Raw genomic sequence first — 13,330 nt, 5'->3', positions numbered from 1 at the left:
GGTTTAATGAACAAGGGCTGAGCTCTGAGGGGGGAGGTGGCCTCTCTCTGTGTTTGTGATGGGGGTCGGAGGTCACAGAGGAGCTGCTGTGACTGATGATGTCGCCCTAGGGAACAGGAGGTAGTGATGGCGAAAGGTTGCTATGGTGACGACCTGCAGGTGCTGAGGTCAGGGAGCTCCAGGTCTGGAATAAACAATATGTTGACATGTTTTCTTTGTTGTCAACAGTAATCCAGTGATTGCTGTAGGTTTCCATGGTTACAGGACAAACAGGAACCACTAGTAGCCAAGCGACAGATTCATCCAGATGTAAACAAACAGGACAAATGCTAAAAAACAAACAAACGTGGAGGTGTCGATGGTTTTAGGTTCAATATTCAAACAGAACTTAGGGAATGTCTCTAAAGTGCAAAATGCCCAAAAGAGCATTTTTACTTTATTCCAACTTTATTTCACCGTCTCGTCACCCACAACCTTTATGTTGTTGTCGTCAGATCAAACCAACTTTATTCATCGTGTGGACGCAGGAGGAAAGCTGCAGTCTGGCTCGTAGTTACTGACTGATTAATAGAACTAGATATTGTTTAGTTTCCCTGTGGCTCTGCTGAATCACACAGATGTGATTGATCTGAACGTTCACACACAGTTTCCTGTTTGTCTCGTGTGTTTGCTGCAAAAGAAAAGCGTGGGTTGATGTCGTAAACGTTCAGCAGCTGCTGCAGTTTGATGTGAGCTGACACGTTGTTTCTCTGCACGCGCTCAGTGACGCAGCCAACTGTTTGGATTTTTTTTTGTTCCAGATGTTTTCAGTGACGTCACTCCAAACTCTCTGAGTCTCTGACACTTATTATACGTATGATTTATTTGAATGCTCCCTGTGGAGGCTTCTGACAGCCAGCGGTTATCTTTAGAAAAAACACCTTTCATTTTCTATTTGTTTTTGTATGTTCACAAACAGTGTTAGGGATCCGGTGTCCACATACTTTTTCCAGGTGTTTTTAGGAGTGTGTGTATAGTGAACAGGTATGGTGCTAACAGTTTCCCCCTGCTCCCAGTCTTTGTGCTAAGCTAGGCTAACAGCTTCCCCCTAAGCTAAGCTAACAGTTTAACCCTGCTCCCAGTCTTTGTGCTAAGCTAGGCTAACAGCATTGTGGTCTCACAGAGATGAATCTGATGTTCTCGTGTTGTTCTGGAGGAACAGAGATGATCTACTAAAACCTCTATGAGTGTTTCCTCAGCAGTGTTTGTGTGTGAGGTCAGTGTTTAGAGTACGGAGGCTGTGTAGGGACAAAAGAGCAGATTTCACAGCCAGAACAGAGAGACAGACAGACAGACAGATGTTATATAAGCTGCAGTGAACTCCATTAGAGCTGAATGGAGATGATTCACACACATTATCTAATTACACACACACACACACACACACACAGTGACATCACCCTCTACAGAGAGATATAACACACACTCCTGTCTCCTAGCGACCTTGCTCGCCCACTCCCCCCTCTCTCCCCCTCGGTGTGCGTCATCAATTAAAGAGAACAGAGCCGAGCGAGAGACGCCGCCGGAGACAGACACAGACAGGCAGAGAGACAGGTTTCAGTGAAGGTCCTGAGGAAGGAAACAGTTGGAAACCTTTCTTTCCTGCAGGACCTTCAGACAGCAGCAGCAGGACAGTGAGACTCTGCAGAGACAGACGTGCTGCTGTTAAAGACATCACGTGTGAGGTGAGGAGGTCTCTCAGTTCGTCCCAGAGGTGACGGACGGACTTCTCCCACACTAGGCTGGGAAAGTGTTGCAGCTGCTCTTGTGCACATTGTCAGACAGGAAAGAGACAAACACACACTGTTGACACGAAGGTAGAAGCAACACGTCCTGGGCTGCAGCCAGGATTTAGACAGGTTCGAAAAAACGTCCTCAGCTTTTATTCAGACGAATCAGAACGTCTGAAAATCAGCGACGACACAGCGAGCTCATAAGGAATTCTTCTGGGAATTTCTAAATGTGGTTTCAAAGCCTGTCTCGTGCTGTGAGTGACACAGCTCTGGTGCAGAAACACTCAACTTTGGTGGGAAAATACTGGAATCCGGATCAGTTTGAACAGTGAAATTTAACCCTTTAAAAACGGCCCTCCTGCGGGCAGCTGCGGGAGGTCGTCGCTCGCTTCATCCTGTTTAAATTGGTCTAAAATAAAAACCATAACAGCTGGAGCATTCATCCTTTAAACAGCAGGAAGCTGAGGCCTCTGTCTTCCCCGTCATCATGTCATGAGCTGAGATACCATGTAAAAGTGGCACATGTATGTATTAGTGAGGGCTGTCATTTCAATTGATTAATCACAGAAATAATAACATAAAAAATGAAAGCTGATGAATGGCGTCCTGTGGTGCCACAGTGTCTGTGTCACATGATGGAGGCAGATGAGACGACGCTGCTCGGCCCCGTGAATGGAACATTAACATTTAACAAACACCCAGATGGAGCTGTTGATAGGAGCACTGCTCTCTGCAGGTTCTGCATGAGGGAATTTTTGTACCATCAGAGAACTTCAGTCTGAAACATCACCTCAACACAAAGGGTCCCATTCATGTAAAGTGAGTAAATCTGTGTGTAGATTTGCACATAAAAGCTTACTCTACTAAAAACCTACTCCGGATTCAGGAACGCTGCGGGAAACTCAGATTTGATCATAAACACTTGTGTATGATCATGAATGCCAATCCATCGTAAAGTGACAGCGCGCTCCCGGTAATCAGCAATTAGCATAAATCCCCGCCCATGAATAGCCAATGACCACCATATGAGGAGGTGTAGGTGCATCCTGTCGACCTGTCAGTCATGGCGCAAACAAAGAAAGAGAGAGAAAGAAAAAAGAAATTTTCCGAAGCGGAGATTGAAATAATTTTGGGTGAAGTGGACTTAAGAAAAAACATTTTATTTTCTTCAGTTAGTAGTGGTGTGACAGGGACAGGCAAAGCGAAGGCCTGGAGGGAGGTAACAGATGCTGTTAATGTTGTCTCCGTGGTACAAAGAACCATGTCAGAGGTGAAGCGTAAATGGTTTGATATGAAACTGGAGGCAAAGAAACGCATCAGCACACACACAAAAAACACAGCGGTCACCAAACAAACAGAGGATTCATTTGTGGGGTTTTGAATGAAGTGGGAACGGGAAACCAGAGATGTTTTGTGCGTAATGGATAAACTCTAAATCAGTGATGGCTGTCGGAATGTAGAGCTATTTAACATTTATTTTAACAAATGATACGGATAACATATAGCCTACAGCAGTTTGTATGCATGCTCTGTTTTATACAACGTAAATTAAACATTTTCAAATCAGATTTATTCATTCAAATGATCAAAAAGCCACAAAAAAAACAAAAAAAACCGTGTTGTCTCAAATAATTCTTTCAGCTGGCGCGTGCTCCTTCGTGGCGCCACCACCTGCTGCTCCTGCTGCTCCTGCTGAACCCAGGCACCGAGGCCGAAGAGGCTGTGATCGGCTGTCCTTACGGATATTTTTATTATCATCATTCAACATGTAGAAAGAACGTGTAATCTATTGAGTCGATTTACATAGATAATTCACAATTATGAACCTAATCTGGATCTAAACCTGCTAATTGTCAACTAATTTAACTAAATGTGTTATATTTTTAATATTTTGTCACGTTTAGATTACGTGTTTCAAAGGCATCTGTGTATTGTGTACATAACAGAGCGCAATATGAATAAAAATTGTAATTTCCAATAGTGACAAGCAATATTTATGTGCTTTACTACATTTACACAAGCACTACGAGTGGTCAGGAGCAGGAGTAGATTTTGTTAGTAGCTACGAAAAGATCAGAGCTACTAAAATATTGATGAATGCGGACATGCACGAAAATTTCCGTCTGCGAACAGTTTACACACAAATTCCTTCTGCTCACATTTCATGAATGAGACCCAAAGACTTTAGCAGCGAACCCAGAGGTCAGAGCTAGCACAGCCTCTGATGCTAACACTAGCAGCCAGCCTCAACGAGTCACACTGGACCAGATGTTCAGACCGAGTCAGTCCGGCAGCTTTACTACGACACATCTGACAACATTCACTTGAACTGAAATTGTTTCAATACTTTCACAGCAAACGTTGATGCATACAGTTAATTCAGATTAATTAATCACAGAGCATTAATTATTTCTGCAGCAGAACACTCAGGCTTCTGTCCATCGTGTCATCACGTTGTACGTGTGGTGCAAAAACACTTGTTGGCGCCGGAGGAATCGGTGATGAATCAATGAGTTTTTCGCTCTGCACACATCCCAAAAACTAAATCTCATCTCTGTCTTTTTTTTATATGCCACAATTTAAATACTTTCATCAGTTTCTGTGGTTTATTGATCTGCATCGTCTTTTAGCTCAGGTTGGACAGATTTAAGAGATATGAAGCATTTGAAGATACTCCAAGAAGTGACATCACAATAAACAAAATAGCAACTTAGGGAGGATCATTTCTGTTGTTCAGAGGCTTGAAGTTCCCTTCACTGGAGCTACGAGGCAGAGACAGTGTCCACATACTTATGGCCACATGTTGGAGGTCAAAAGGTCGCTAAAACCATCAGGACTGATCTGGATCAGAGGAGCATAGGTGTCCTGCAGGAGGTCAGACATGTTGTTCTGGAGCAGAGCTGTGATGCTAACATGGATTAGCCCCTGCACCGCAGTGGTTGCCGTGGTAACTGAACGCAGCCAACGAGGCGTTGACGTGATGAAACGACGTGAACTCTGCAGCAGCTGTTTGAGTTTATGAAATGTGTTTGTGTGGCTGATCCTGGATCAGAGGGCGGAGTGTTGCACTGTTTGTGTTTCTGCACCACAATGACCGAGGGAGGAGGAGGAGGAGGAGGGGGAGGAGGAAGAGGAGGAGGAGGAGGAGGGGTCTCTCACACACACACACACACACACACACACATACACACAGAGGGGATCTGAGTGTAAACAGAGGAAGTGAAGATTTATTTGATCACAGTTAAATATCTCCTCATGCTGAGTGTCCGCTCTTTAAACTCCACTTTCTTCTTCGTGTGTTTCTGCTGCAACTCACAGCTGACCTCCAAAATATAACACAGGTCCTCTGTTGACAAATAAACCTTCACATAAACAACTGCTGAAGGACAAAGGCTTATTCTGACAATGTGACCATCTGATTTTTATCTCACCAAACAAAAGCCTTTTTCACACACAGGTGGCGCTACAGAGCCGCTACAGAATCCCTTCCTTACGCCGCCTTTGCATTTTTATACAAATTTAAACGACGGCAGCATCTTGTCGCTCCAGTGTGTGATTTTAGACAGCGTGCAGCAAAAGAGGCGTGATGAGCGTGACATGTGAGAGCTCATTCAGGCTCAGCATTACATACATGTCATGTAGTGTTAATCTCCGTCTGTCTGCGTAGACAGACGGAGATTAACACTACATGACTGCTTTGTTTAATTTGCACAAGAACAGGAGTTTAAAAAGCACAACCACAGTTTTATGGAGGATATGAGCCTGCAGAACGGAGCGTTGACAGTAGTTGTGTGTTTCAACTCGTGTTGTCGTGTATCTTTGGTCTGAACTGGACTTAATAACCCTGCAGGTGAACACAAAGTCCACAGGCTGATATGTGCACATTGGAAACAAGTGAAACACATCAGGAGGAACAGAACCCATTTTAATGTGTCAGTGACGTTTTAGTAAGGCTGTGCTGTCGTGGTAGAAACATCACACAGAACTGAAAACACAACCTTCTCCTGAAACTGACGTCCACCGAGAAGATCGTGTTCCCAGTTTGTCTGTCAGCAGGATTACAGAAAACTACTGGCCTGATTTTTATGAAACTTAGTGGAGGGTGCAGCATGGGTCGAGGAGGAAGTCGGAGTCCCCGGGTGAATACACCCAGAATTTTTCACTTCAGTCCACATTGTGAGAGGATATTTGGTCTTGCTGAAGGTTTGTACTATCTACTAGATTCTGTGTGCTGCTGAGACAGAAAGGCGTTATATGTCGTCTTACTCTGACGGGCTCCACTGTGGCATCGCTGTTTCCTGTGATGTTTACCAGCCAATCAAAGTACTCGATCCACAGAGCAGAGCTGATGTATTATACAGTAGTTCTGGGTATCAAACTTCAGTACTTGACGGTACCACCTGGCGTGTCTGCAGCAGCAAGGATCAGTCTGCAGCGGAGTAAAGCTTTAATGTCCCAGAGGGCTGTTTCAGCTTACAAACAGCAGTCAATGAATAATAAATACAGAAAAGCTCAGAGATCAATACGAGCAACAGTGAAGTGTGCGCTTTAACTATCATCATTTTTACTCCTCATCCAGAGCGCAGCAACAAGAAGAAGCTAGAAACCACTTTACATCCACAGCTGCTAACAGACTGAACCACAGAATCATAAACTTCATTCACAACGCTGACGTTCAAAATCTAAACTAACACTTATTTTTTCTTTCTTCTTTTTTATACGGCTTTAAACCCAGTGTCTCTGCAGAGTTGCAGGTAAAGATTAGGCTGCTAACTACTGTCATCAAACTCCAGTGGTGGCTGCGTAAACTGATCCTGATCCAAACATTTTCAAAAACTCCAGAGCGCTGTGAGGGGGGCGGGGTTCAGCCCTCTTGACATGCTGCTGTGTTGTGCTATGGCCTATGCAGGAGCTGGAATTTGTTATTTACGTGACAACGCCTGAACGCAACACAGGCTCCGCTCCAGTTGAGTGTGTGTACAGCGCTGTGCAGGGCTGCTGTGCCTAACAGCAGTCTTTAGATGGTCATTTACACAATGTCTATAACAATAACTATGTCAGGTAATAAACTGCTTCGGGTCAGGTTCAGACTTAAAAATCAGAAACCTCGGTTACATCAGGCTCAGTTATAATTGTCTCGGACTCAGGTCGTTGGGGTGGCGGGGGGATGCCCCTTCTATAATGGTAGGGGAAACACTGACGTCGGTACAACTACGCAAATTAACGTTTTTCCCTTTGACAACAAATGCACTTGGCTGGTTTTAGCTTTACATTCTTACAGGAAGTGAACACCAGCCTCCCGTGTGAAAGTCAGTGGTCGTTGGACTCATCCACCACCCCTCCTGCCCACTCGACTCGGACTTACGCTCCCTTAACTGACATTGTTGTCAGCGACCGGCCAGATATCATGCCAACATGAAAGGACAGCTCGGTGTCTGACGCCAGAACACACTGACCAAGCACCAATTTTAAACACCTTCGGGGTGAGACCAGCTGCCTAACTCTGCGTAAGGCGGTGCTCATACACAATGGTGCTTTGAGCTAAATGCTAACATAACCATGCTAACATGCTCATAATGACAATGCTAAGATTTGCTAATAAGCAGTCAAGCAGACCAACCAAGTCCAGCTGAGGCTGATGTGAATGTCATTAGTTCTGCAGGTATTTGGTCGTAAAGCAAAGTATTGGAGCTGATGATGGCGCTGGATAGAAATTTACCAAACTCTGTAGGATACATCTTCTGGGCACTACAGATATCCGTACCATGTTGATGCATTTGACAGGATAATTGTTAACCTTCTCACTCATCAGAATGTATTCGTTTGGGACTTTGAATATCGGCTGTAAATGTCATGGCAATCCATCCAGTGGTTTTAGTAGATATTTCACTGTGGACCACAAGTATCGACCTGCTGTTGGCACGAGAGGAAAGGTCAGAGGATCATTAAAGTCAGCAGGCTGTATCCTCTGGGGATAATGAATGTCTGCACAACAATTGTAGTAATCCGTCTCATAGTTGTTGAGATATTTCTGGACCAAAGCTGTGAACAGGCGGACAGAACATAAGTGCAGTAGCAAAAGAAAAGGGTTGTTTATAAGTTCTGGTCCGACCATCAGCTATGCCCAGTTCTGTTCAGGGTCATGGAGGCTCTGCAGTCTGTCCAAGTTCACACTGGGTGAGAGGCAGGTCAGACCTGGACAGGCTGACCACATTTATGAAAGTTAATGATCATATGACTGCATTTTGACAAGTTCTGTTCTCTGTTTCCGCTGCGCAGATTAGATTTATTCAATTTATTTCTAATTACTCACCGCCTGTCTGACTTCCTGTCTCTCTCCTCTGCAGATGTCCAGCTACAAGCGAGCTACGTTGGAGGAGGATGAAGTGTCAGATGCTCCAGCTGAGGTAGCCTCGTCTCCTGACAGAGTGGAGGTCAGTGAACGCAACAAACAAACACACAGAAATTTGTGAAAGCAAGATTCTTCTATAGAGGACAATAAATAATCAATCTTATCTGACACAGACACAAGTAAAGAGAGGACAAAGACAGAACTGAATCTCAAAGGTAGCAGACATTTTGTCTGTCTGAGATACTCGGCGAGGACAGTGACTCAGCTCAGCTGAGAAAATGAGTTTTACAAATATAATTCCTGGCGTCCTCAAGAAATCTCCTAAAACCTCCCGTGGCTAAGTGGTACCAGGTGAAGTCCTGGACTCAGAGAGATTTAAATCCTGAGGCAGAGTCACAGAGCCAGACCTTGGGGGGGCTCAGACTGAAAACACAATTGGGTGCCACCATCGTGTGGGTCCACCACCCACAAAGAGAGGAGCAGCGGGGGGGCTGGAGCGTTGCCATTCAGAAACTTTGACTCAACAAAAGTCAGCTCTGTGGAGGAGAAAAAGAAGGCAGCGCTGGTAGAGGAGGTTCAGTGATACCCAAAATATTGTAGCGTCCCTCAGTGAGTGAAATCAACACGAATTAAAGCAGCACAGGGAGCAGTGCTGGGGGGGGGGGTGGGGGGGGGGTTGTTTAAGGGTTAAAGATTATCAGACAGCAGCACGCTTTACAGAAGTTTATAATCCTCACAACTCCGGGAACTATTTTATCTTTTGTCACAGCAGCATTTAAGTTATAATATGATTTCACAGGACTTTGTGTTTGCATGTATTTGATGAGCTACCACAGAGCCTGCTTCAACTATTTAGCTGGAGGCTTCCGTGTCGAGACCCCTGCTGCGACATCAGACTTTATCTCAGCTCTAACATTACCAATAACAAGTCACCCAGTGCACCCTGACTCCCAGCACCAGCTCTGGAAACCAAACCCGGATCAGGCCCTGGGCAGGGCACGTTCTGTCTGTGCCCATGTCTCAAACAGTAGCTGGAGTTGGAGTCTTTAGTTGGGGTCCTGGAGGTGGTGTCTGCTCGGGGAGACATGGGCCAAATCCACCTGGAGAAGCAAACTTCTTTTAATCACTCTTTTATTTCCTTTTCATTATTTAGCCAGAGAGATTTCACTTTTGCAGACACACCCAAATCAAACTCACACTGTTGCACTCCTTTAAACCTACAGCTGCTGCCACAAACCCATGCTGGACCATAAGATGGTTCATAAAGCCCCGTCTCCACCAAACCCTTTCAGTCCAGCACCTTTGGAACCAGCAGTAAGCCTTCAGACATGGTACCTAGACCCTCGGTGTGTTCAGACAGTCCTCTTAAATGTGGGCGGGGTTGTTGTCACTCACTGCTCCGTCCAGCACTCGCTGTATTTCCTCATCAGCGGTGACACAGATGGAAGTCTGCACCTGGTTTATCGTCCACAGAACGAGGCTGCACGCCCACATTTTCACAACAAAATAGAACAGGCTGCAGTGAGAGTCTCTCTCCATGGGATATTTAAAAATAGCATCATTCCATCCATTTTCATCCGCTTATCCGGGGTTGGGTCGCGGGGGCAGCAGGCCGTGCAAAGCACCCCAGACGTCCCTCTCCCCAGCAAAACTTTTCAGCTCCTCCTGGAGGACCCCAAGGTGTTCCCAGACCAGATGAGATATATAATCCCTCCAGTGTGTTCTGGGTCTGCCCCGGGGCCTCCTACCAGTGGGACGTGCCGAAACACCTCTAAAAGGAGGCGCCCAGGAGGATCCTGATCAGATGTTGAACCACCTCAACATGAAGGAGCAGCGGCTCTACTCCGAGCTCCCTCCTGATGTCTGACTCCTCCCCCTATCTCTAAGGCTGAGCCCAGACACCCTACAGAGGAAACTCATTTCAGACGCTTGTATCTGTGACCTCATTCTTTCAGCCACTACCCAGAGCTCATGACCATAGGTGAGGGTTGGGACGTAGATGGAGCAGGAAATCAAAAGCTTTGCCTTCTGGCTCAGCTCCCTCTTCACCTTTAAAAAAGTTAACAAAGCAATAAATCATAGCTATGAGTTATATATACTAGTAGAATCGTGATCGTATGGAATTGGGAGATAAACACATATAAATATCCCTGTGGACGTGTTGTGGACAAACAGGGAGCACTCAGGGTGTTCCCAGGGTTTAGGCCTGGGGATACCTCCAGATAGGAAGTTCTCGTCCAGCTGTTTGTCTTCAGGCTCCTTGTGTCTCTGTCTCTCTCAGGTGGGTTTCAGGAAGGGAGGTGTGGACATTCTGGGCAGGAGGACTCAGCTGGAGGTTCTGCTGTCAGTCCTGCTGCTGGCTGCCCTGCTGGCTCTGCTGGCCTGTCTGCTGGTCCTGGGACTCGGATTCAGCTCAGGTAACAACCCCCGCCGGCTGCCCTCTGCCTCTTCCTTTCCACCTCTATCTCCTCTATCTCGTACCGCCTTTCCTTTCCTTTGTTACCTCACTGATTCTTCTGCACCACAACTTCTCCTGTCTCTTCTCCACTCATTTGTCTTTTCATTGTCTGCCTCTCCTTTCATCTCCTGACCTTTGTATACCTTTCCTACTGCACCAGTTCTTGTCTACCTCCTACTAACCTTTACTCCTGCCTTTCCTTCTCCACCTCTTCTTTTCATTCTCTGCCCTCCTTTCCTTTCCTATCACCACTTCGCTCCTCTACGTCCTCCGCACCTCCCCAGCATCTCCTTTCCATTCTTATCCTTTCCTATCCCACCCATTCTTCACAGCCTCCTCCTTTCCATCCCTTCCTCCCCTTGCTTTATTGCTTTTTTCCTTTCCATTCCTCTCCTGCCCTCACCCACTTTTCGCCACCTCCTCTTCCCATCTCTGTTCCCTTTCATTTCCTTCACTGCCTTTCCTTCACTACCTACTTATCCCACTCTGCCACCTCCTTTTCTACCTTCCTTATTCTTCCTGTTCCTTCCTCCTCTACCACAGCCTTTATACCTCCTCCTTTACTTCTCAATCTCCTTGTTTCTTCTCTTGCCCCTCTGACCCCCACCTCACCTTCCTTCTTTCCTTCACCACAGCCTATGCTTCTCCACCCAACCTTCCACCCCATTCCTTTCCTTTCCTATCATTTCCCTTTCTTTCCTATCCACACCCATCCTTCTCTGCCTCATCTCTGCCTTCCCAGCATCCTCCTTTTGTCCTCTCTTATTTTTCTCCTTTTCTTTTCCTTTCATTTCCTTACCTATACCTCTTCCTCTTCTGTCTACCCATCCCTTTCCTTTCCTGCTCGTGACCCTCCTTCTCTACCTCCTCCTTTCCTTCAAGACCTCCTTCTGTGCCTACCTATGTCCTTCTTCCCTTCTCTGCCGCCTCACTTCTTTTCCTGCCTACCCTTTCCTCTTATCCTTTCCTACCCCAACCTTTCCTTATCTACCTCTTCCCATCCCTCTCAGTCTCAGTTTCACCACCTCTTTGAGCAGATTTAAAACTTTTACATGTCTCCTGCAGTTCAGCTTCACTCACTCCCTTCTTTTCTTTCCCATGATGCCGTGCAGACAGTGGGCGAAGCCTGTGCCTGTCGGAAGCGTGTGTCACGGTGGCGAGTCAGATGGTGGAGGCGATGGACCGCAGCGCTGACCCCTGCCACGACTTCTACCAGTTCGCCTGTGGAGGCTGGATGAGGAAGAACCCGTTGCCTGATGGACGGTCGCGCTGGTCCACGTTTAACAGCATCTGGGAGCAGAACCAGGCGCTGCTCAAACACCTGCTGGGTGAGAGGGGTGGAGAGACAGATGGTGGAGAGACAGACGGGTGGAGAGGGCGACACAGCTTACTTAAACATTTAAATTATCTTTGAAATAAAAGATTAATTTTCTGGATAAGACATCACTTTATGTGCTTTTAACTTATTAAAGTTCAGCAAACGGCCCCATAATGAAAAACTTTGCTGAGGTTTTACTCAAAATTACGTCAGTGTACCAAAACAGATTGTCATAATTAGCTATGACTCATAATCCAGAGATCCAGACACAACCAGTCCTATGTTGTCTTTGGTCTGGAGCAGAGTGGATTAACTCAAGATTAAAGATATTGAAGAGGAACGTCATAGACGGGGAAATTCTTAGAAAACTTATAAAGCGTAAAAAAACATCTGGACCGTTTTTGTTTACTTCAGCTACGATGTCTGTCTGTCTGTCCCATTCTCGTGGATGAGATATACCTGAGAAACACCTTAAGGAAATTTTTTTAATTCAATTGTGTTCATTATGTCCTCAGTTTCTGATCATGACTGTAGTTGTTCTTTCATCATCAAGGTATGTAACATCCTAACACATGTCTGAGATAAAAGAACAACTGAAGTCATTATCAGAAATCTCTTTAGCTTTGGCGCAAACGTCCACGTGGACTCAACAATGAACTGATTAGATTTTGGTGGTCAAAGGTCACTATGACCTTGTATCTGTCTCGTTGTGGTAAATGTGATATCTCAAGAACACTCTAAAGGGAATTTGGTGGTCAGTGGTCAAAGGTTACTGTGACCTTGCGTCTGTCTCATTCTTGTGAACGCGATATCTCAAGAAAGCGTTGAGGGAACTTCTTCAAATTTGTCACAAACATCCACTTGGACTCAAGGATGAACTGATTAGACTTTGGTGCTGCCGGGGGAAGATATGTGTGAAGCATCTATGATTTCCCAAATGTGGATGTAAATTATAATTGCAACTTGATGCATACAGTAATCCTAGTTTACTGATGTTCTCTTCCTTTGAAAACTCCTCCCCTTTCGAATTCCTCTCTTGTTCCCATTGAAAACAGTTTTTTGGTAGTTTCTGGTTGGGATCCTTCCCTTTGCTCCACCTGTGCTCCATCTGACATAGTGGACCCTGACAGATTGTTTGTTTCGCAGAGAATGGGACTTTTAACGGCAGCAGCGAAGCAGAGAGGAAGACTCAGTCCTACTACCTGTCCTGTCTCAACACCCAGAGGATCGAAGACCTGGGAGCTCAGCCTCTCATCGACCTCATTGCCAAGGTAACCACTCATACATCTCATCACCATGGTGACTGCATCATTCAGGTACAACAGGACTGCATGGTTCGTCTCCCCCGAGGGATATTTGTATATGTGACATATGAAGCTGGTGAAAAAATATATCGCCCTGCACTGAGGACTCATTACCAGAGGTCACTG

At 45.7% G+C, this 13,330-nt stretch overlaps 1 protein-coding gene across 2 annotated transcripts in view; it reads left to right on the top strand.

Moving 5' to 3' along the window:
• ece2b (endothelin converting enzyme 2b) overlaps positions 1-13,330 on the top strand; it is a 64,122-nt gene that overhangs the window by 34,326 nt on the left and 16,466 nt on the right. For both annotated transcript variants that reach the window (XM_033630993.2, XM_078167416.1), the window contains exons 2-5: positions 8,120-8,206; positions 10,406-10,541; positions 11,695-11,910; positions 13,047-13,171. In XM_033630993.2, the coding sequence (XP_033486884.2) occupies positions 8,120-8,206; positions 10,406-10,541; positions 11,695-11,910; positions 13,047-13,171 (564 nt within the window). The remainder of the gene's footprint in view (positions 1-8,119; positions 8,207-10,405; positions 10,542-11,694; positions 11,911-13,046; positions 13,172-13,330) is intronic.

This window comes from Epinephelus lanceolatus, chromosome 4 (genome assembly GCF_041903045.1).
Source record: "Epinephelus lanceolatus isolate andai-2023 chromosome 4, ASM4190304v1, whole genome shotgun sequence".
Classification (NCBI taxonomy): domain Eukaryota; kingdom Metazoa; phylum Chordata; class Actinopteri; order Perciformes; family Serranidae; genus Epinephelus; species Epinephelus lanceolatus.
The sequence above is the reverse complement of the archived record's forward strand: the minus strand, read 5'-3'. Positions and strand labels throughout refer to the sequence as shown.